The following is a 25,809-nucleotide window of genomic DNA, read 5'->3' on the forward strand; positions in this document are numbered from 1 at the left end:
ACAGGGTGAGCTGGACCCTTAAGAGGGTTGAGGGCTCAGCTCACTCTGTACTAATTTTAGCTAGCTTCCCTAGGTGAGGGCAATGAGTGAGGTAATCTAACAAGGAGTCAGTTGAGTAGGAACTGACCTTGCTAGGCGATAAGAAATGCTTCAGGGAGCAGGAAGGCTCCTGCAAGAGACCCTGGAGCAGGGTGACTCCCACCTAGAAGGGCTGCCTGCTCAGTGGGGAGACTAAGAGCTGAGGAGTTCTATAGTGAAGCCCAGGAACAGGAGAGACTTGTTGAGACTATGCCTGGGAAGAGGTGGACTTTTGGGATTAGCCAGAGGGCCAAGTCACCTTACCTACTGTCTGCCATCTGCCTGCTGCTGGTGAAAATTCACTGGATTTTGTGTTGTGGGTAGGATTAGACCTCCCTGAACACCAACTGTTTGACAGGAGTTTGAGTTAAACAAAAATAAGGGACACCTACTTCCATCCCAGAAAACACAAAATGTTACTCACTTATGACTTATCCCCTCACCAGTCAATTGAGAGCTGCTGAAGCTGCAGTTCAGGTTTCAACGTACTGAGCTATAACTATCCTACTGTAGGCTTATGTAGGGCTTTCCTACATGTGTTTTGTACCACTTTAGCAGTAATCTATTTAGAAACCAATATAGCTAAAGCAATATAAAATCTGTGTAGACAAGTCTAAAATGGATAGGTGATGTACAGAAATAAGCTAAGATGATCTACGTCCCTTTATATTGGTATAACTGCATCCACCCCCAAGACCAACTTCAACTATAAAAGTTTAGACCCAATAAAGTTAAAGTGGTACAAAAACTATGCCGTCAGCCCCTCATGTAATGTCAACATCCCCCACTCCTTAAAGAATTCTTGAGCAAAAACCAGGAAGTAGAGGCCTATGTTTTTTATCGAAAAACAATCAATCAAAAAAATGTTTAAGCATCATTTGAACTTCTTTTTATAGCACAAAGAATCAAAGAAAACAAATGCATTTGTATTCTTTATAGTTCACTTTAAAATATTAGGGGTGAAGGCCTCACATCTGCTTCATGTCATATACACTGGATAAAAGGGCCAGAGCAGCATAAAGGGGGTCTATAAGGCCTGTATATGGTGAGGGATTATTCCCCTGGCACATGCACTGCAGAATACACATAAGGCTGCCCTCCGAGGACCCCCTCTCAAGTCGCATCGGAGCTGGGGACAGGGGGAGGACGTCAGGGGTAGGGCCATAGCCAATGTTGTGGCCCAGTAGGCAGCTATAACTCAGGCTTCCCAGGATGTTTAACTTGTATTGGGGCCTGTCCAGCCCTCAGCTGTGAATTTCTTTGCTTTTGTAGATTTGTCTCAGGCCATTAACCCAATTTTAATGTTCTGTAAATGTCCAAAGCTGATGGGGGGGGGGGGGAATATATAAAGCATTTAGTTGTAATTTCTGATTTGTATCCTCGTGGCGAACGGGGGAAGTCCCAGATGACTGGAAAAAGGCTGATGTAGTGCCAATCTTTAAAAAAGGGAAGGAGGAGGATCCTGGGAACTACAGGCCAGTCAGCCTCACCTCAGTCCCCGGAAAAATCATGGAGCAGGTCCTCAAGGAATCAATCCTGAAGCACTTACATGAGAGGAAAGTGATCAGGAACAGTCAGCATGGATTCACCAAGGGAAGGTCATGCTTGACTAATCTAATCGCCTTCTATGATGAGAGTACTGGTTCTGTGGATGAAGGGAAAGCAGTGGATGTATTGTTTCTTGACTTCAGCAAAGCTTTTGACACGGTCTCCCACAGTATTCTTGTCAGCAAGTTAAAGAAGTGTGGGCTGGCTGAATGCACTATAAGGTGGGTAGAAAGTTGGCTAGATTGTCGGGCTCAACGGGTAGTGATCAATGGCTCCATGTCTAGTTGGCAGCCGGTGTCAAGTGGAGTGCCCCAGGGGTCGGTCCTGGGTCCCGTTTTGTTCAATATCTTCATAAATGATCTGGAGGATGGTGTGGATTACTCTCAGCAAATTTGCGGATGATACTAAACTGGGAGGAGTGGTAGATACGCTGGAGGGCAGGGATAGGATACAGAGGGACCTAGACAAATTGGAGGATTGGGCCAAAAGAAATCTGATGAGGTTCAATAAGGATAAGTGCGGGGTCCTGCACTTAGGACGGAAGAACCCAATGTACCGCTACAGACTAGGGACCGAATGGCTAGGCAGCAGTTCTGCGGAAAAGGACCTAGGGGTGAGAGTGTACGAGAAGCTGGATATGAGTCAGCAATGTGCCCTTGTTGCCAAGAAGGCCAATAGCATTTTGGGATGTATAAGTAGGGGCATAGCGAGCAAATCGAGGGACATGATCGTCCCCCTCTATTCGGCATTGGTGAGGCCTCATCTGGAGTACTGTGTCCAGTTTTGGGCCCCACACTACAAGAAGGATGTGGATAAATTGGAGAGAGTCCAGCGAAGGGCAACAAAAATGATTAGGGGTCTGGAACACATGACTTATGAGGAGAGGCTGAGGGAACTGGGATTGTTTAGTCTGCAGAAGAGAAGAATGAGGGGGGATTTGATAGCTGCTTTCAACTACCTGAGAGGTGGTTCCAGAGAGGATGGTTCTAGACTATTCTCAGTGGTGGAAGAGGGCAGGACAAGGAGTAATGGTCTCAAGTTGCAGTGGGGGAGGTTTAGGTTGGATATTAGGAAAAAAAATTTTCACTAGGAGGGTGGTGAAACACTGGAATGCGTTACCTAGGAAGGTGGTAGAATCTCCTTCCTTAGAAGTTTTTAAGGTCAGGCTTGACAAAGCCCTGGCTGGGATGATTTAATTGGGGATTGGTCCTGCTTTGAGCAGGGGGTTGGACTAGATGACTTCCTGAGGTCCCTTCCAACCCTGATATTCTATGATTCTATAAAATCATATCTAAACTATTCTGCTATGTACAAGTTTTATAGTGAAGACTCTTGCCTAAAAGTGGCATCTCAATGTCATTAACGTGTATAGTGTATTACTATGAAGTGTAAAGGCAGGCGTTTGCAAAGAAGTTCACTCTTAGTGAGCACACAGGATATTTGTTTAAAAGTTGAGAAAAGCAAAATACGGTCTTATCAGAAGCTGCAAATTTGCTGGTTGGCTGACTGAAGCAAGGTTCTACGTTCAGTTTGATGATAATTCTCTGTTTGTATGTGACACAGTAACTTTCAAACACTGCATCCAATCCATTCTAACATTCAGGGATTGTTCTAGGTGTGCCATTGGGCAGAACCATATTGATATTGATGAAAATTGAAAACCCAGAAGAGGGAATGGGTGAGCCACTTGCATCAGGTGAACAGACTCAGCACCTGCAACCGCTTCTCTAATTGTCTGTTGATCAAAGAACTGGTTCATGGCAGCCATTAACGCCTTCCAGTATAACCCCCACCCTGTAATCTCAGTTTAAAGTGTTAACGCCCTGGATGACCTATCTCCCAGGCAGACACACAGAGCTGCTGGCATGGGGCTGGGAATTGCAGGGAGTCCCTGAAATAGAGGAGGATGGGAGGGTGGCACACAGGGAGCCTGTAGATGGAGAATGGAGGGACGTATGAAGCCCCTAGCATGTGCAATGAGCTGTGCCTACAAAAGGTATGAAGTGTGCATGTTTTTTCCGTCAGGACATTTTCACATCATCAATTTTACTCCTATGCAAATCTCTCTGGAGCTTTCTTGTCCATGCCTGATTTCTTTAAGATGACTAGGAGAGGCCCCTTTAATGGGCTCTTGGCAAATGTCTGTTGTTTTTATAAAGTTTGCTAGCTGGGAGAGACTTTACCTATTCTGTTCTAATGGGGAATGTATACTATCACTACTCTTCTAATCCCAGCTTCGACAGCTATCTTCTCAGTTTCTGGAGGCAGCCAAGATAAGGGCTTGTCTAGATGGAGAGTTAGTGCACAGCAAGCTGGGATCTAAATCTACAGCACTTTAGCATGCTGTGCACTAAGTGGCCATGTGAACCCTGCTACTGTGCACTGAAAGTGCCCTACTCCCAGAGCAGGTCAAGGCACACTAGGGAATTTTTATTAGGCAGCTGCAGAGTCCATGCAGCTGGTTAGTGTGCGGCATGCTAGTAGGCTGTGGATTTACACCCCAGCGTGCTGTGCACTAACTCTCTATCTAGACAAGCCCTTAAATTCTGCCCTCTGAAACCTTCTCAGATGGTCCTTCCACCCATTTGCACTTAAGACACTGGATATCTCAGCACTAAGCTTACATGAGCAATGAAGCATGTGACCCGCTAGTAGTTAATGTTCGGTTTTAAATTTTAAAAATGTAATCACAAACTATAACATGTTCTCAACAAAGAGAGAGCAAGATTTTCTCTTTAAAACAGTGTTCAGTAACATTAAATGCAACTCAGTTTGTTTATACGTGAATCACAGTGTAAATCAAAGTGTTCCCATGATGTCAGATGAATTCTAAATGCTCCAGGTTTTTGCCTGGATATATAGGTTGAATTACTCTGTAGAATAATATCTTACTTTGATCAAATATTTGTGCTGTGGAACCTTCGGCATTCTGATGTGGGAGTAAACAATAAATATTAAATTTTGGTATTTAAATGTGTGTAGAAAACACTCTCGTGTTCCTTCATCAGTAGAGGATCTGGATCCTAATAAATATTAATTATTTAATTTAAAAAGGCAGATACTAAAAACTTAGTTATATAGAAAAAAATTTACAAAAATAATTTTAGGGTTCAATTTTCAACTGCAGGCTCCTTGTCAGGACATCCTAGTCCAGCACTGAATGGTCATCTCAATGGTTCTGTGTGTCCATGTTAGTTTTAGATATCAAGGTGTCAATTGTTGTGGTATTTAAATACTGAGGGTCTCCATTTGAAAATTGGGTCCCCCATATTTGTGACTGTCTTCATTAACTTCTAAATAAGAAATGACATGACATATCAAATCTTACACCATACATTTATGCAAAGAGTCGGATACGTGTACCTGTATTTCTATAGAATGTTGTATGTATAAAATACAATATCCTAGATTAATTGAACCAACAATGTGCAGAGCCCAGGAGCCTTCCTTTTGTTTTTTTGTTAAAAAAACAAAAAACAAAACAAACACCTCTGAAAAGTATTCTGATGCAATGAAAGCTGGCTCAATAGGGCCTCAGCCTGTTTAGGACCTCCAGGTGTAATTGTAATACAAATAATAGTTCTCAGTTTATCTATATTGCAGTACAGTGGGTTTATCCATTTGTATACCACATATTTACAGAAGAATGTAGCAGACAGTTTCACAGGAACAAAGCACAAAATGCTTGTGGTGGGATTACTGTGAGTGTGTACCTACAGTTTTCTTTCATGATTTCAAAGAGGCCTTTTTCTAAAAAATTCTCATTCAGATGATCCCTGTTTTAGCCAGGGAACTGTTCAGTCACTTTTTATTACAATGGTTACTATGAAAATGCTTTGCAATCTTATTTTTTATCGGGCACTTTCAAATTTGTTTTGGCAATGTGACCATATTTGAGATTTAAACATTATATTAATAAAATTTATTGTCCACATGCAGTATTCTGGTTTCAATCTTAAAATGTTAGCAATGCATTAAATTACATGTTTGTTGAAAAATTTGGTTTGAACAAATCGCTGTTAAATTCTGTAATGAATCTAGTTATTTCTACATTGTGTATTACGGTATTCTCTTGATTTAGATTTTAATGTTTTATTAGTATAAAAAGTCTAAATCACAGTCACAAAATAATAAAACAGTTACAGCTCGGCCCATCTCACTGTGAACCTCTGACCTCTCAGCTTTAGCATCTGACCATCAAAATTTTGGATGGAAATTCCTAGGTCTGTTCTTCAGGCCATCCTGCCTTTTCTTGTCTCTGCACCTAAAGTATTTACATACCTTTATAATCTCCATCCATCTGCTGATCTGGGCCTTTTGTTTCCGGTCTCTGGATAGGATAATTCAATAGTTATTGATCACAAATATCTAATAGTGTGGGGCCTCCCTTTCAAAAGAGAAACACAAGACTCTCCCCTCCTCACTGGCCAGGAATTCTCCCCATTGTTCTCCTCTGATTCCAGTCTGGTTGATCTTTCAATTTTGGGTCTGTCTGTGCTCTGCATGAACTTGTGCTGTCAGCTCACTTCCATCCTTGTCTCAGAGATTTCTTCTTCAGCGGTGGAAATCTTTTTCTCTATCCGGTCTTCTTTTTCATCCCTCAGTCTATTAACAGTCTTTCTTAGGATGACATTCCTCTCCTATGATTACTGTGGTGAGACGCTTCTCCCTGATTTTTATTTGGTTTGTAAAATGCTCAATGCTTGAGCATCTTTCAGTTCTAAAACATAGACTCTGCTTTCTTGCAGCCATGGCATCAGTATGTTGGAGTTTCAAGTGATTATTCTGGTCCTGCAGTCCTGGGAACTGCTGCTCTTCCAGCCCATGCTACTGTAATGCAACAACCAGTTTGTAGTAGCATATATCATCTAGCAGAATGGAATATGCAGCTCCTGTCCTCCCTATTCCCTTGACCCTGAGCTGAACCTCACTTTGCATAAAGTGGTCTATCTCTAGGCAAAGAGAACTCCATGGAGGACTTGAGAAGTGAACCAACAGCAGAAGTCTCCAGCAGTTAGTTACTGGTCTCCCGACTTCTGCTAGGACCTTTAATCCTAAAGCTTGAAGGTTGGATGCATTTGCTTGGGATTGGAGCAGAGCACGACGGTGATCTTGTTGGTTTTTTTCCCTGTTTTGCTGATCTGCAGAGTTTAGAGGAAAATCAGGCAGTATGGAAGCAATCATGGTGGCTTCCTTGTGACTCCCTTTCTTCTAGTTGTCTGAACAATAATGTATCACCACTTACTCCTTCTTAAAAACTGCCCTTCAGATTTTACTTCTATCGCAAGGCCTAGTCAAGCTTCTCAATCCTTGAACATCTGGCCTAATGGTTTGGATGTTGAGACCATATTTAATTGTAGGTTTCCCAGAGAAAGTGTCCTCCTTGATGAAGCCATAACACTGTGCAAAGACTGTTGCTGAGTGCTGTGGAGACAAGACAATTGAAACAAACAGGATTACTGCTCAGTAACCTTCCCATGTCCAAAGTACTCTTCCCTCAGTCTTCAACGATTACGATTCTGCCAATTTCAGTTGCTGTGATGGGACATATCCATCAGTGAAGTGGTGAATAACATGCTCTCAGTTAAGAGTTTTTGCAAAATACTTGGCGTATTCAGTAGAGTAGTTCTTCATATAGAGTGTTAGTAAAATGAGCAAAGGGTTTCAATTAAATGATTGGCTAAAACAAATACAGTACAAACATTTGGATCATAACATGGGATTATTAATCAACATTGGCATGTACAAACATGTAGTTTAAGTATATTTTTAGCATATTGATGTAGCTAGGTGAAAAAATGAGATTTAGATTGCTCAGTGCTCAAAATGAAACACATTTTGCTATCTAAACTGCATCATGTCTAAGAGAAATGGCTGTTGACTCATTAGAGTTTGAGAAATGTCAGTTCTTTAGAAACAAATCAATTAATAAATGAGGCATCAAATTTGTTCAGTTTGCTTTTTTAGTTAATTATTATTTTACTTAGAGTAGGTATGTATAAGTAAGCAAACATATTAGTGTACCTGACTCCTTCTGGTTTAAGCTAGTAACAGTGGGTGAATTAATTTAGTGTAGTTACAGTATTTCCCCTTTCCCTTTATGGTCGTATAGGTTCAGATTTTCAAACTAGATTGCCTGAAGTCAATAAGTCAGTAGGAGTTGTGGATGGTGTGAAAATTAAGCTGTTTATTTGGGCACCCAAATATGAATTTAAATGCCTCACTTTAGATACCCATTTCTGAAAATGTGTACCTTCGACTTTGGTAAGAGTCTAGAAAGACATCACACTGGTAAATGTGAAAACAACTATTTTCAGAAAAATGGTATTAAAATCGTTTTATGGCTGAATTTTCACAGAATTATATACATTAATATATTCATGCTGTTTGCTGTAAAGTAAGCTAAAACAGTGTAGCAGAGATGGATCCTTCTGTATCAGATCACTTCTGGAAGTTGGTGTAAAATGTAAAATATTTCAAAAAAAGGATGGTATGAGACATTATTTTGCCTGTTTCCCCATGCCTCTTGCAAGTGTTGAAATATTCCTGCTGAGCCTGGGATCTTAAATTTCTGTCATTCACAGGACATAATTGTTGTCAACTATTTCTTATCACTGCTTCAAAACTCACTTTCTACTGTATCTGAAAATGTCCCTGAAGTGCCACTGAGTTTAAAACATATCAGACTTGCACCAAAATCTTTTATTAATTATAAGATTTATTTCATAAGACTTCACTCCTAATCACTAAAATTGCAACATTCTGCATTACATAAATGAGTTATGTGCAGTTTTAGGCACACATTTTAGAACACTGTACTGCTGTGAAATAATGTTCTATGATTCCAGCTTCTGTCATCTTGAGTTTATTGGGACAAAGTTTTCAATACTTAAATTAGGTTGGTGGTTCTCACATATATGAAATAACAAATTTGCACTGAATAGAAGTAGAATATAAGATAAGTTCATGAATATAATCTTCTTGTTTTTGGAAAACTGTTAAAATATAATTTATATTAATTAACAAGGAAACATAACTCTTAATAAGACTCTTTAACATTCCAGATTTAGAATCTGGCAGTTCATAACTTATTAATTCAAATGTATTCAAATTAATTCAGTAGTCAACATGAACAGCAAGTAAATACTAACTACAGTGATATGGTAGTTGTGTTTTCAAGAATAACTAGCCATGGTTTCCAGCAAATCATAATGATTTATATTGCTTTCCTTTTAGTTCCTTTTATCTTCTTTCAAAGTTGTAACTCCTACTATAGCCATACAACTCCTGCAGTAGATGTTAGGGTTTGATTGCTACCTTAGCTGAAGTAATTACAGTAAATACAACTGAATTACAATATAACATTTAGGGCTGGATTTCTGGTTACCTAGACGCTCTTAAGATTAGGCAATTTAAGATTTACTGGTGTGAGCTCTTCCAATAAGAGACAGTTTCTCTGAATTTACATATCCCTGATATTTTTGGTATGAGGCTTTATAACTCCTGTAAAGATTTCTCCCATTTAAAAACTGATAGTGGGAAGATTTTAACATTGTGATCTCTTCATTCTTTTCTTCATTTTCCCTGGAGATTTGAATAACAATCACAATATATGAAAGATAAATCCCAACAGAAACAGTGCCAAGTTTACTGGAATTATCAGAATAGCTTTGCAATTTAGCGTTCCTAACTAAAAGGTGGTTAGAAGAGATGGGTCTTCAGTAATTAAACAATAAAGCATAAGCAATTATAATTTTATATTAAAACAGCACACATACGGTAGTTGTTTTAGGCAATAAAGAAAGATAGACCCTTCCCTGTATTTGAATGCAGTGCACTGTTGCTAAGATACCAACAAAGCACTAAACAAAGAAATAGTAATATCCTATAATAAAAGCATACAGTGGATAAAAACTGTGTATAGCATAGGAAATTTTAAATGTACCCTAATGTGAGGACATACTAAACAAAGATGACTGAAAAGAATTGAATGATCAATGAGGGGAGAGTCATAGTAAAACCAACTGAAATTTACAATGTGTGTGAACGTGTATCATTAATCCAAGTAGCTGCTTTCCTTGAAAATTTTATATAAAACTTACCTAATTGTGGCTATCCCGTACCGCTATTAATATCTGGTGTGATTTAAAGGGGCAAATTGGATTGTTGCTGAAGAATATCAACTTGTATGTGGAATGACCTTATTACTAGGCTTAGCTATGGAGAAGACTAGGATCTGTAGTTGATGACTGTTTCCCGTAGAAACATCAATCTGGATCGGGATGTGCTCTCATGCCCCTATTTCTCTCTCCCCATTTCAAATCACTGAATGTAGAAAATAAGAATTTCATGGTTTTCTTTTTCTCATGTCCTTTATTTCTGAAGACCTCAGAGTTAGAATCATAGAATATCAGGGTTGGAAGGGACCCCAGAAGGTCATCTAGTCCAACCCCCTGCTCGAAGCAGGACCAATTCCCAGTTAAATCATCCCAGCCAGGGCTTTGTCAAGCCTGACCTTAAAAACCTCTAAGGAAGGAGATTCTACCACCTTCCTAGGTAACGCATTCCAGTGTTTCACCACCCTCTTAGTGAAAAAGTTTTTCCTAATATCCAATCTAAACCTCCGCCACTGCAACTTGAGACCATTACTCCTCGTTCTGTCATCTGCTACCATTGAGAACAGTCTAGAGCCATCCTCTTTGGAACCCCCTTTCAGGTAGTTGAAAGCAGCTATCAAATCCCCCCTCGTTCTTCTCTTCTGCAGGCTAAACAATCCCAGCCCCCTCAGCCTCTCCTCATAAGTCATGTGTTCTAGACCCCTAATCATTTTTGTTGCCCTTCGCTGGACTCTCTCCAATTTATCCACATCCTTCTTGTAGTGTGGGGCCCAAAACTGGACACAGTACTCCAGATGAGGCCTCACCAATGTCGAATAGAGGGGGACGATCACGTCCCTCGATCTGCTCGCTATGCCCCTACTTATACATCCCAAAATGCCATTGGCCTTCTTGGCAACAAGGGCACAGTGCTGACTCATATCCAGCTTCTCGTCCACTGTCACCCCTAGGTCCTTTTCCGCAGAACTGCTGCCTAGCCATTCGGTCCCTAGTCTGTAGTGGTGCATTGGATTCTTCCATCCTAAGTGCAGGACCCTGCACTTATCCTTATTGAACCTCATCAGATTTCTTTTGGCCCAATCCTCCAATTTGTCTAGGTCCTTCTGTATCCTATCCCTGCCCTCCAGCGTATCTACCACTCCTCCCAGTTTAGTATCATCCGCAAATTTGCTGAGAGTGCAATCCACACCATCCTCCAGATCATTTATGAAGATATTGAACAAAACCGGCCCCAGGACCGACCCTTGGGGCACTCCACTTGATACCGGCTGCCAGCTAGACATGGAGCCATTGATCACTACCCGTTGAGCCCGACAATCTAGCCAGCTTTCTGCCCACCTTATAGTGCATTCATCCAGCCCATACTTCCTTAACTTGCTGACAAGAATACAAGTTGACTTGTGATGGTTTGACTTCTCCTCACTCATAAGCAGAAACCTTGATGGGAGCAGCCTCTCACAACCTAGTTCACCCACTTGAACAAAGATTTATGGTTGTGTGGGAATGTAGCCTCTCAGAACCATATAGTCTGAAGCACTACGACTCCTCAAGACTAGCTTTTTATGTGGTTTCCTTTTTATTGATGATCCATTTATTGCAAAATTATTTGGTACTAATAATGAAATTAAAGGTCTGGCTTCATAAATGACTCCATATCAAAGCAGTGCAGTCTACCTAGAATTCTGTTACACATGTGCAACCTATATGGCCTATAAATGTGGAACTCAATATCCTCTAAGGCATCTTATGCTGAGATGTGTCATGACTTTTACTAATAACTGCTGGGCGAGTATGGTTCCTCCTCTCCCGGACTTGGTTTGGGATGAAATCAAATTTGTGGTCATTTACCAGGAAACTGTGATTGCAACAGTTAACTTGTAGTATCTACCATTCAGTACAGTATATTTGCTCTCAGCCGCAGTAGAGACGTAGCACAATATCGATGTATATTTTTGCCATCAGGTGAGATCTCTGTAGTAAAAATGGTGTACACTTATAGAAGTATCAGGAAGCCTGTTAAAGCTTTTCCTTATGTGCATGTAATGCCATGGCCACTACCCGAACTCCCATGGCCAGGGGTATCTCTGCAGTGCCCTGTTTTCCTCTTCTCCAGGGCTCCTTAAACTCCACAGTCTAATTTTGTCCCTACATACTTGTGCTGTTTGTATATTTATATTCATCATTTGTAATTTGACCAAGTTTCCACTTTTTGTAGGACTCTTTTTTGAGTTTTAGATCATTGAAGATCTCCTGGATAAGCCACGGTGGTCTCTTGCCATATTTCTTATCTTTCCTATGCAGTGGGATAGTTTGCTTTTGTGCCCTTAATAATGTCTCTTTGAAAAACTGCCAACTGTCTTCAATTGTTTTTCCCCTTAGACTTGCTTCCCATGGGATTTTACCTACCAACTCTGAGTTTGCCAAAGTCTTCTTGAAATCCATTGTCTTTATTGTGCTGTTCTCCATCCTACCATTCCTTAGAATCATAAACTCTACCATTTCATGATCAGTTTCACCCAAGTTGCCTTCCACTTTCAAATTCTCAACAGTTCCTCCCTATTTGTCAAAATATCTAGAACAGCCTCCCCCCAGTAGCTTTCTCCACCTTCTGAAATAAAAAATTGTCTCCAATACATTCCAAGAACTTGTTGGATAATCTGTGCCCTGTTGTGTTATTTTCCCAACAGATGTCTGGATAGTTGAAGTCCCCCATCACCACGAAGTCCTGTGCTTTGGATGATTGTTAGTTGTTTAAAAAAAGCTTTGTCCACCTCTTCTTCCTGGTTTGGTAGTCTGTAGTAGACCCCTACCATGACATCGCCCTTGTTTTTTTACCTCTTTATCCTTATCTAGAGACTTTCAACAAGTCTGTCTCTATTTCTCTCTCAACCTCAGTCCAAGTGTATATATTTTTAATATATAAGGCAACACCTCCTCCATTTTTTCCCTGCCTGTCCTTCCTGAGCAAGCTGTACCCTTCTATACCAATATTCCAGTCATGTGTATTATCCCATCAAGTGTCTGTGATGTCAGCTATGTCATAGTTGTGTTTATTTACTAGCATTTCGAGTTCTTCCTGCTTATTCCCCATACTTCTCGCATTAGTATACAGACATCTAAGATTTGATTTCCCCCCCTCCCCAGTTCTGTCTTGTCTCTCCCTTATTTCTTCTATAACAGCCCATGCTCCCACCCAGATTCCAACCTTCTCCCAGGTCTCCATGTTTTTGCCTTACCTGTGGGCTTTGGTCACCTGCCCCCGTTGAACCTAGTTTTAAATCCTCCTCACTAGGTTAGCCAGTCGGTAGCCAAATATGCTCTTTCCCTTCCTCGATAGGTGGACCCCATCTCTGCTTAGCAGTCCTTCCTGGAACAGCATCCTGTGGTCAAGGAAGCCGAAGCCCTCCTGGCGACACCATCCTTGCAGCCAGGCATTCACCTTCAGGATGCATCTGTCTCTGCCGAGGCCCCTACCCTTAACTGGAAGGACTGAAGAGAACACCATCTGTGCTCCCAACTCCCTCACCCTTACTCCCAGAGCCCTGTAGTCACTTCTGATCTGCTGAGGGTCATACCTTGCAGTATCATTAGTGCCCACATGGATGTGTAGTATGGGGTAATAGTCAGAGGGCCAGATGATCCTTGACAGTCCTGCCGTAACATCTCAGATATGGGCCCCTGGAAGGCAGCATACCTCCTGGGATGCCATGTCAAGGGGACAGATGGGTGCCTCCATCCCCCTCAGAAGAGAATCTCCCATTCAAAAAAAAAAAAAGCTCAGAACTTTTCAGCTCCATTATTTAGAATGAGACATTAGGTCCAATTCTGCCGTCTGGTCTACCAGTTCAATCCTGTTGACTTCACTAGGGGTGTAGGGATGTAAGTGAAAGCAGAATTTGGCCCTATATCTCCTCTACATTATTCTATTCAATCTGTGCAGTTGTAGTAGCTAATTTTTATTTTGCTATTTCATATTGCTAAGTGCTGTCGTATATTTTATGACAGGAACATAAGATTGCTTCTTTACATCCTTTTCCTTAAACAGCTTGTTAATATACTATTTGAAATTTGAGCTTGAATGAGACCTCTTGTTACCTTAACTCTAAGTCTGTTGTTTTAAATCAAAGGCTTAATTTTTACTAAACAGTCCCACTGAATTTTATTTGTAGTCAGTAGGACTACTCGTGCTTAAATTTGTGCACGTGCAAAAATGTTTGTAGCATCAGGGCCTTAATGTAATAACTCCTTAACTTTGACACACTCACAAAATACCACAAGCAAAATCTTTTTTGTTAGTATTTCCAACACCTGGTTTGTTGCATTCTGTTGGAACAGGGAAGAAATATTGTGGTGTCTTTTGACTTTTTGTCTGAATCATTGCCAAAAATGAATTTTAATTCCTTTGACACAATCTTGAAGACCAACCTTATGGAAGTTGAGAGAGAAAGTGAAATTTGAATTTTAATAGGCTTTCAGCAGGGACATCAGCTGAGAGGTAGTTTTGTCTGCTCTTCATCCTTTCAGAAACAAATGATTGTTATTACAGAGGAGAGACTAAGTAGTTTTGAACAAGTCTCTGGTATTTGGTGGCTTTTGTCATGGGATTTGTTCCCAAAATTTGCCTCTTCCAGTCTGGGATCAAATGACTCTTTGCACGCTAATCGTTTGAAATCAAGCTATAATAAAAAAAAAAAAATGATCCTTATGTTTCCATGGCTTTTGAACTATAGATTAGTCTAAATCTCCTTATGTTGACTGTCATACGAACATTAATTGGTTCAGTATTTTGCTCATGTATTAATATAGTATTCAAAATATTAAATTAACTGGATTCAGTTATGTAAAAATCACACTATTTCAAAATGTGAAAATTCATAAATTCAAAGGTAAAATACAAAATGTTACTTTTCATATTGAAAACCAAAACATTTTCATTTATATTTTTTGTTGCATTTGAAGGATTTGAATTGGTTTATGCAAACACACTGCACCATCTTCATAGCCCCTTTGAGAAATTTTGCACCACTATGGAGTGTTCAGAATTTGTCATCCTCCAACAATAAAATAAAGGTTCTAAAATAAGAGAGAAAGTGTCAGATAGTTTTAATAGATATCATGTTTTGGGAACTGTCTCAAAAATTAGGCCATGCTTATACTGACAATAGAACTATGATTACACTTAAGATCACCCATAGAAGGGTGCAGAAAAGCTTTGTGCTTAAATAACTGGCACATTCAATATAGAGTATTAATTGCACTGAATTTTTTAATAGTTGTGGGTTTTGTCTTCTGCATTGTATGTCTGCAACAAGGGTTGAAAAAACAGAGTTTGTTAATGCTATTAAGAGCTATCATAGCATTGGACTGTATTTGAATAGTAAATAAGTGCTTTTGAAAATGAGGTAGTTCTGTAAAACCTTGAAGCTAAATCAGAAAAAATTATTTTGGAGATAAGTGAATCTGTCTGAAATTAGAGCTGATTTTTTTTCAAGAAAATAAAATCAGGTCCCCAAAATACCTATCTTTGTTTAAGGACTTGTAAAAGGTTAACAGTTCCCTTAACATTTTAAGGTAACTGAACAAAATAGGTTTTCAGATTAATTTAAGAAGTCTGAGAACTCTGGTCTGAATAGAATTATTTTTAATGCAACATATTCTTTCATGAGCAGCCGAATGTAGAATTATACATTTTTGAGCCATGTGTATTGTATTGATTCACTGACTAGACAGTGGTTGGATCCCTGCACTCATGGAGGCACAGGCAACCACAGTGGCAGCAAGGCCAAGGGTCTGACCCTATTACTGGCTCACAGTTTGAGACCAGCTGCACTGCTGTGCACAGCAGTGTCACAATCCATTGGGGGCTACTGCCAACTGCCATAATTTAAAGCAGTTTATGTGCTACTCTAAACAATGTAGAGAAAGTATAGAGCTGATCTGTGAATCAGAGAACCACAGCTTGGTCCTTTTCAAGCTCATGCTTCACTACTGCGTCTGTATAAGATTCCAGGATTGTCACTCTGTTTGTGTGTCACTCTGAAACCTAGAATTTCTGCTGAATCAGTGTGAAGCAATGGAAAAACAGTACTGGCATGGTTGAGAACTCTTTGTTTAGAATATAACTAGGTTCAGTAATCACTGGGACTTGTGATCTGTTACCGTCCAGTTTTTTAGTTGTCAGAATTTTTGGCTTTTTTACACTTCTTATGAATTACACCCATGTGACAGCACAGGCTTTCACCTAGTAATAAAATTGAAATTTTGTTGCTCTGTTAAACTGGGTGGTACCAGATTTGCTACCTGCTAAAAGAAAATGCATACTGAACAATTAGCTTTGACAGCAAGATGTTGCTATGCTTTAATAAACTATAATCCTATGCAGGGTAAGGATAACGTCTATCTATGTTTGTACAACAGCTAGCACAATGGCATTGAGATCTATTTTTCAGCCTCTCGGTGCTACCACAATATAAACCATAAATATATTAATAATAATATAAACTTATCTGCAGCCGCTAAACTGACAGAAGCCTATTTAGAATGTGTTCCAATGAATAATGGTCCTGAGTTTATTTTTAAAGTTCTTTATAAAGATGATATTTCAGCCATCAGTTTTTAACAGGCATCCAGAAGGCGTGAGCCAGAACATATGAAGCTGATGATTTAGAGAATTGGCACAATCCCCTTGAAACTTGTGTGCCAGATTTCTGATCACTGGGAAATATTTTCTTATTCCTGATTAGCAGTTACAGGAGGATTTTTTCAAATGTTCTAGACAACTCTGAAGGTATGTATACACTTCAGGGGTGTGATTCCCAGCTTGAGGGGAGACATACCTGCACTAGCTGTAAACGCACTAGTGAGCTAAAAATAGAGTTTACCCATGGCAATGAGAGCTGCAGGAGGGGCTAGCTGTCCTGAATACATGCTTATCAGAGACCACAGCCACATACTCAGGGTGGCTAGCCTGTCCTGCCACTTGCACCGCTGTGGCTACATTCTATTTTCAGCACGCCTCCTAGCTTGATTACAGCTAGCCTGGGTATGTCTCTTTGAGCTAGGAATTCAGCTGGAAGTGTCGACATGCCCTATAGTTCCATCAGACAGTTTTTCCTTAAAGTTGATCTTAAATTGTGGCTTCTAGTAAATCAAGTTCTGTTCACACAAAACAGTTAATGCGTAGGTTGTGCTTGTACTGTACCTTTTGATGGCAACATATTAACCACTGTTTAATCCGTTACTACATCCAAACCCAAAATCTCACCTTTTGACAGCATACAGTTTAACTTGCTTCTCTTTACTGATCAACAGTAGGATTTTGTTTTAATATTACAGTATTTAATATTTAAATGTTGCTGCTGAAAATAAGCATACACTATATTATCTGTGAGTAATAGTTCTTCTCATAATTACTAAGGTTGGTTGTTTTAGTTACTGGAGTTTTAGATACAGTATGAAAATGATTTACAGTGCATTCTCTTTCAGAGTTTGTTCACTTAATATGTATTGTAAACAAAATTAATTGAGGTGCTAAACTGCAATTGATGGATGTGTAATGTTGCTGATTTTAGACCTAATGCTAAAGGACTCTTCGGTTTTGACTTTTACAGAATACACATCTCCTCTTTTTCCCAAGACAACATTTATGAAGTCCAGCCTCCTAAAGTAGATAAGAAATCAATTGATATCTTCCATGCTCACATCCAGGCTGGCAGAGGCATCATGCAGCCACTGGTAAAAGAAGACATCCTCATGTACAGAGAATACATTAGAAACCGATATATGTGAAAACAGACTGGATTCAACTGTTTAGCATTGCTGGAACGATGGTACAAATCAATTGAGAACGGAAGTCGAAATTCGGCTATTCTGTGGTGGTAAAACAATGGCAATTATTTATCAACCTGTATCTTTCTGAATGATTTCATTTTTGAGATACTGTGTGCTTTGCAAAAATAAAAATGTGACTGAAGATGTATTCTCTTTGGTAAAATATCAGTATGTCTAAAATCAGAAAAACTAAATGCAGCTGCAATTAAATATATAGTAATTTGAGATAAGAAAGTAAACATCAAGTATTTAAACTTAGCATTAATTGTTACATACAGTAGTACAGTAGTTTCAAGAAAAGAACTTAACTACCACATTTAGCTTTTGACAGAGAAAAGCTGTTTTCAGTCAAAAGTTCTGTCATTTGTTGAAATTGTTTGTTTAGCAAAATGTTTATATGTGTTTGTAGCAAAGATGGAAAAGGTGTCAGTTTGGCCCATGTATGAAACTCAAAAGTTAAATCTAAACTAACAAACTTCGTAGCCATAATCCACCTCCAATGTAGTTCTTTTGCAGATAGCAATAGTGGAAGCTGTAGAGACCAGACAAAGGTGTTGTAATGACCTAATCAGTGTGGATTTCTGTCAGATTTCTTTGAAGGATAGTGATGACATAATTATTGTGACTTAGTAAACAACGTTGAGAAATGAATGTGCACTCTACTTAGAGAGACCAGTTTCAGACCATAAAATAGCAGCTTCAGTCAAGATGGGCTCTGTCTGATGTACTGAGAGATCTCTTGGTCAACTGGATATACCAAGAATTTTTCCATCTCTGGACTGGTAAAAGGTCAGCAAATTAATAACTTTGAGAAACTGAATACTGACACTTCTTCTCATCCCAGGCAAGCGTGGCCACAACCACAATAACTAGCTGCTGCCAGCAGACTGGAGCTCCAGATATGTGGCTGCATACTGCAAAGCATATTCTAATGTTTACAGAGTAAGGAACTGCTCTTGTAAGTCAGTAAAATTGATTTATTAAAGTAATTGTGTATGTCTGTGCTAGCTAACCATAAATGGGATGTACACTGTTGCACACTACCTCCTGCCTCTTGAGCCTATGCAACCAATGGGTTATGGGAGGGGATAGGACTGGGGTACAACAGTGTTCTCTCATTGTCTACATCATGCAAATTATATGAAATTGAGGTCCCATTAGCTCAGGGAATAGCAGGTGTCAGGAATATATGTAGGCAAAACCATTGTATCTGGTGCTTTAGCAAAGGAGTTTATAAGGGTGGGAGTGATTAGGATTTCCCATAACTCACTATTGCTACCAGATACAATTTGTTTTGATTGTCTACTGTTAACTGGCTCCCACCTTGACACTCAGTAGATGTGTGCCATAGTCAACACAAGTAGCCCCATACAGAGCCCCCAAACAGCCGTTTACAAACTCTTGAAAATTCCAACAACAATTATTTTACCAGTTGGGCCCTTCATGTATTCTTGAGAGCATGAGTTTGTGTTTAGCAGAGACAAGAATGAAATTTCAACTCTGATAAGATAACACTTAGACTACAACTCTTAGTTTGAATTATCTCTAGAAAATACATCTGCTAAGAGTGCTTTGCACTCTTTTGTCCAACATAAACAATATTTTACAAGCAATCAAATACCCACTGTGAAAACAACTAGGATGAAATCCTGGCCTCGCTGTAGACAATGCAAGCTTTGTTGTTGACTTCAGTGGTGCCAGGATTTCCATTCTCCTGTTTTGTGTTGCAAAGTGCAAGAGTAAATAGACTTCAAAGAATACATATACCATCTAAGGTTATGCCTCTCTATTCTGTACACATGTATTCAGATTTTAATTGATTAAGATCACATTTCCATTTTTAATGAGTAATGTCTGTTCATACAGTGAAAATAGATAATTACAGCTGCAATTTACGTCTTTCTGCACAGGAAATTTGCTGTTTTGTAATGCATTAATTTTGTTAAATAGACAAATATTTTGTTTAATAAGGTATTGTAACAGAGTGGTTTGCCTCTGGGGGGGAGGCTGGGACTAGCCAACCCTGATTATAGAATGAGGCACACCTGGATAGGATCAGGTGATTTCCTATAGAAAGCGGCAGGTGGCTCCTGTTAAGGGGGAAGCTCAGAAAATTGTGACAGTCTGCAGAGAATATGAAAAGGCTCCTGTAGGGAAGACCCTGAGACTAGGAGAGTTGTCCCAGGCAGGGCGGCCTGAGAGAGACCCTGACCAAGCAGGAGGGAGGCTGCGAAGGACTGGAAGGAGGAAGAGAGAACTTGGGTTGTGTGGACTTATGAGTGGACCTTGGGTTTTTTTGAGGTTTAATTTCAGTTTATTTTATATTAACAAACCCAATCCCCAAGAAGACTTATTTTTTACCTTGAAAAAGCCTGAAGTAAAGTTTTTCAACAGTCCATGAGAGAAAACTAAGATAAGCTGCCTATAGCGTGCCCATAGGCCACAAGGGGGCACTTGGAAGAAGCCAGCTGGTAACAGATACAGTACATCTTTATTTAATTGCTGTTAAATTCTATTTGAATTTTCCCACATATAGTTTCTGCCATTTATCCACAAATTAGGCAGTAGAGCTAAACAAACTGTTCCACTTCCTTGTTCAGCAGCAGCAATCTTTGCAACATGTAGGTATTTTAATAATTTTAGAAGTTTCAGAAAAGAAAAGAGCACACTCAAACTTTAACTATCCAGTATAGAACTGTTTTGCAGGAAGAGGGTTGCAGGGTTTGTTTTTTTCCTTGGAAATCCCCTTGTTAATGTCCCATTACATGTTTTGTGGCATGGTAATTTTGTACTGCTGTTGTGTCCTCTTACATCTTTTACTGTGTTTATACTCTTCTTGTTTCTCTCTTGATTTAGAATGGATATAAAAGACAAGCAAATACTAACTGTCTGTGCAAGTCTGAGTATGTAAGTCATACTCATCACCATGGTATCTCCATCTAAAGAGGACAGTGGACCTCTATTGTCAAATAATAATCTATCTGCATACAACCTATCTACTGCAGACTATTGGGATAAGTTCAGATTGCTACTTGCACGCTAGCTACAGCGTATGTTAAAAGAAACTTCCAGCTGAGTAGTGGCTAAGACAAGAACAAACTTCCCTCTAACTCTGTCAAGAATGCTGCTGCCTGACCAGCATAAGGAATCTGTTCAGCTGAACAAGGAGGTATACTTGATGTACACATAGTAAGTGTAGCTGGGTGGAGGACGCTGCTAAGCAGCTAAATCTGTAAGCATTTCTAAAACACCTGTTACTTTAGTACCTTAGATTAGGTCCAAATCCTCAGATGTGCCAGAACTTTGCCATGTAAGAAACCATTATTATATACATATAATCATATTTTTGCAGGAGAAATAGGTGGAGTGTGGAGAGGAGTGGGAGTGTGTTTTACTAGCTGTCCCTCTCTGTGGATTAAGGTGGTGTTTTTTTCACTTAACTGTTAACCATCATCTTGTAGTATTTATCTTTATGGACAGATAAAGTTGTAAAGTCATTTCACCTGAGAAAAGTGTCATCCTTCTTCCAAAAGACATTAAATCACTCCGCATGTGTTTGGAGAATGCATTGAGGTAACATACCAAATTGTGCAACCTGGATAGATGGGTTCAGATTCTTTCCTGTATCAAGAGCTGTTCTCAATCTGAGGATGAGGGGGCATAGCCATCAGAGACATGGTTATGATTCCATTCTTGGACCAATCTACATTGGCCCCAGCTCCAGTGTTTTTAAGGGCTTCTCTGGCCCCCTCCCACTATGATTTGCCCTATACTCCAGGTGGTATAGAGAGGCTGGCATTGGACCTGGCTGTACTGGCTCTATACCTCCTGGACACTGCTTATCTGAGGACATGTTGGGTCTTTCCCATTCCCTTTGTGCTATAGTAGTTGACTTGGACCAAAGAGTCTGGCTGCTCATATTTACTGTATTCTTCTAATTGGGTTTCTCTCCATAGAAACATAAAAGTATCCATATTTTTTTCAGAGAAAGGAACTCCCAAACTGAACCTGTTCTTTCAAAGGATTTAGTACGTTGTGGAGTGTGACCTTTCATATGTTGGCGTCAAGTCAATTCACTTTGTATAACAATCGATTTTATCCAAAAGCTTGCAATACCATTACTGGAGGAAATTAATATTTTAAAATTTCATTCTAAACTATAGTCTGTAAAGAGCTTTGGGCTCTGCCTGCATGAAAGGCACTAGGAAAATGTAAAGGTGTTATAATTATATCACTTTATTACAGTATTCAAACCTCACAGCACATACCACCACTAATTTATTGATTTATTAGAACCTGACATTTCAACTTAAGCTAATGCCAAGTTCAGTAAAAGCTGTGTTATCCGGCACTTTACCAACTGGAACTAGCATTTCTGATCTTCAGTAGGGTTGCCAGATGTCTGTTTTTTGACCGGAGTGCCTGGTCAAAAAGGGACCCTGGTGTCACCAGGCAGCATCACTGACGGGGCCATTAAAAGTCTGGTTGGTGCGGGGCTGGCAGGCTCCCTTACCTGGCTTCGTGTGGCTCCCTAGAAGTGGTGACATGTCCCTGCTGGTCCTAGGTGGAGGAACAGCCACGGGGGGCCCCAGCCCTGGTTCTGCAGCTCCCATTGGCCAGAACTGCGGCCAATGGGAGTTACAGGGGCAGTGCTTGCGGGCAAAGGCAGCATGCAGTATCTCTGCTTAGGAGCAGCGACGAGATGTCGCTGCTTGTAGGGAGCTGCACGAGGTGAGCGCTGCCTGGATCCTGCACCATGAAAACCCTCCCATGCCCCATCCTGGTGTCCTGAGCCCCCTCCTGCACCCAAACTCCCTCCGAGAGCCCACACCCAACTCCCTCCCTCTTCGTTAACCAGAATTTTTGACTTACTGGCACCCCCCTACCCCCATTCCCGCAACATGCTGGATAACAGCTTTTACTGTATATTAATCCAAATAAAAATCATTTTTCCCCTTTTACTTCAATTCAGTTAATATATGTTATTTCCCTGGATAGAATGGAAAAGTATACCTGCTAAATATGTCTCAAATTATTTTCTTGCTTTAAAGTTCATGCTAATGATGTTCATGCAAAGAATGAGAATACAGCCCGGATTAACTATTCACAGAGATATTAGTTATTCTGCCTCCTCTTTGACAGTCTCAGGGACACTACAAAAACACAGTTTGCAGGGATGACTATTAATACTAAAAATATTTGTCAATTTCAAACTTTCATTCTCTGGAGAATGAAGATGAGCTTAACATAGTGGAAAAAACATCTGTTAAACAAATATGAAAGATATTCTAAACACTACTTCTGACAGAGAAAAAGATAGTATTTGATATTTGTATTGCATTTTAAAAATATTAAACAGGAAGCTATCATTGTGACAGTCTGACTCAATAATACAGTTTAGTATTTAGATGAGAGGCAGATTTTTTTAATGATAAATTCTGTTTTTAATTGAACACAATTTAAACTTGATCTAAAGCTTATGTCATTGTTAAAGTAACCATACATAATTTTAACTACTAGGCTTGCTTTATGACAACTTTAAAAGACTGCCTTTTTCATGCATTCAGATACTGAGCTGTATGTCCCGAACTACATGAATAAGCCAGACTTCCTGCTTGAATTTCTTTACTGATGCCTGTGCTCTGAGCATATTTTAAAACTAATTCATATTTCTAGTCTGCCTTAATGTGACAGGGTGGACTAGGCCCTGAGGCCCCCTGCTGGAGGCCTCATGGCCCTGCCGCACCATGCCCAAGAAAAGGGCAGTGGAGAGGGTCCTCCAGGCTGCCTAGAGATGCATTCTATCAAGCATTCTTACAGGTGTTTGTCTCTGTCTGAGGGGTTGGAGCAAATGCGGTTGTATCGCAGAGCTTGGCTGTAGACAATGGATCATGTGGTGTGGTCAGGGTGAAAGCTGGACAACCACAGGGCCTAATAACATCAGCCACGCTATCAGAGGCTCGTTCACCTGCACATCCACCAATGTGATATCTGCCATCATGTGCCAGCAATGCCCCTCTGCCATGTACATTGGTCAAACTGGACAGTCTCTACATAAAAGAATAAATGGACACAAATCAGATGTCAAGAATTATAACATTCATAAACCAGTCGGAGAACACTTCAATCTCTCTGGTCACGCGAATACAGACATGAAAGTTGTGATATTACAACAAAAAAACTTCAAATCCAGACTCCAGCGAGAGACTGTTGAATTGGAATTCATTTGCAAATTTTGATACAATTAACTTAGGCTTGAATAGAGACTGGGAGTGGCTAAGTCATTATGCAAGGTAACCTATTTCCCCTTGTTTTTTCCTACCCCACCCCCCAAGATGTTCTTGTTAAACCCTGGATTTGTGCTGGAAATGGCCCACCTTGATTATCATACACATTGTAAGGAGAGTGGTCACTTTAGATAAGCTATTACCAGCAGGAGAGTGGGGTGGGAGGAGGTACTTTTTCATGCTTTGTGTGTATATAAAAAGATCTTCTACACTTTCCACAGTATGTGTCCGATGAAGTGAGCTGTAGCTCACGAAAGCTTATGCTCAAATAAATTGGTTAGTCTCTAAGGTGCCACAAGTACTCCTTTTCTTTTTATGTATATTATGATTATCTTTAGTACCACTGTGGTTGCATGTGGAAGACCATCCTCAGTTTCTGAAGGCAGAAGTATAACTAATCTTGTTTATATTATGGTCAATTATTTCCGCTCTCTTAATCCCAGAATATATTCAGAAATTGCTTTTGTAGAATCTGGGAATGTTGTTACAAACTCACTTTCAAGAATAAATACTGAGATCTCAGAATGGCATGACACACCTAAAATTAAATCCAAATTCCTGCCATTTTACTGCTTTCTGATGTCATTTGTTGATCTCTGTCAAGTTTTTGAAGGACAGGTGTCCATATCACAAATGATACGACATGGCCTCCTTTTCTTTAGTCCCAGCAGAGAGGCCATGGACTGAATGTTCATGGGGATTAAGCTATTCCCTCATCCCTAAGGCTGGGTCCTCTGAGTCACTAACTTTATCAATCTCTCTTGCTCATTAATAGGATAAAATGGTTCAGGAGAACATAAACCTGTGGGTAATGAGACAAATACACTTAACACAAAAGAGGGACACATTTTAATATAACATTCGTTGACTTTGTACATTCATTAATACTGTCCACAGCCTTCACTTTCACACGTCTCTTCTAAGACAGAAAGAACAAATGTTAGAAGAATAAAAAACACAGATTCGTTCCTAGCTTTTCCCAGTTTCCAATATATGAGGAAGGCAACATATTTTACTTCATGCCGAGTCATGAAATACTTATCAGTAGGAACCTCTGGACAGCTGAAAATGTAGCAACTTCTCCCTGTTGTACAGAAACAAATTCCATTAAAATGATAGGTGATGTTGCCAAGAGCTCATGCTATGTCTAATAAGATTATTGTGCTGGTGATATCTGACACCTTACTGTAAATGTTCCCTTCAACATTCCAGTTTCCAAAGGTTGTTTGTCAATTATGAAGTAATGGCCTGATTTTCAAAAGTTCTGAGTTCCCACAAAGCCCATTGACGTCAGTTGGTCCATCAGGCATTCAGTACTGTCAAAACTCAGATATAAGCTCCTGATAAAAGACTTTTCTGGGTTCAGGAGTAGGAAAAAGGATGGGAAGGTGCTTCAAAGGAAATAAAACTTGAAGGAAAGGCCTGGATTTCCTCTTGTGCTGCTTTTCTGAATGCTACATTTAACTATTTCAATTGGCTTAAGTTTTTCTTTTCCTTTTCTGTTTGTTGAGTACTACTAAGCACTCTTTCCCTGCCTGGCTGAAAAACCAAGCTAAAGACAACCACCGTAGTAGCATCAATACCACAGAGAAGGTAATTAATAACTGGAACAACTTACCAATGGCCATGGTGAATATTCCATTGCTGAAAACTTTTAAATCAAAATTGGATCTTTTTCTAAAAGAGTAGGTCTAGTTCAAACACAGCTATTGAACTTGAAACAAGAAGTAATGCAGGGAAATCCAATGGCCTGTGTTATGCTGGAGGTCAGACTAGTCTATTGCAATGGTTCCTTCTGGCCCTAAAAATCTATGAATTTATAATGTGCTTTATAGGGTATTTAATCCTCTTCCGTACGTACTGACAGAGTATGCAGCTCTCCTACATGCAAATTACTGATAATGAAACAAGCTTAAAAAATGGTCCCTCAATAGATGTCAGCTATCACC

The 25,809-nt window shown here is 39.8% G+C and overlaps 1 protein-coding gene across 2 annotated transcripts in view; it reads left to right on the forward strand.

Annotated features, from left to right (window-relative positions):
• The window catches only part of FIG4 (FIG4 phosphoinositide 5-phosphatase), a 161,983-nt gene extending 140,913 nt beyond the window's left edge, over positions 1 to 21,070 (forward strand). For both annotated transcript variants that reach the window (XM_077812927.1, XM_077812931.1), the window contains one exon: positions 17,354 to 21,070. In XM_077812927.1, the coding sequence (XP_077669053.1) occupies positions 17,354 to 17,531 (178 nt within the window). In that variant the 3' untranslated portion in view covers positions 17,532 to 21,070. The remainder of the gene's footprint in view (positions 1 to 17,353) is intronic.
• The last annotated feature ends 4,739 nt before the right edge of the window (positions 21,071 to 25,809 follow it).

This window comes from Eretmochelys imbricata, chromosome 3, assembly GCF_965152235.1.
Source record: "Eretmochelys imbricata isolate rEreImb1 chromosome 3, rEreImb1.hap1, whole genome shotgun sequence".
Taxonomy (NCBI): Eukaryota; Metazoa; Chordata; order Testudines; family Cheloniidae; genus Eretmochelys; species Eretmochelys imbricata.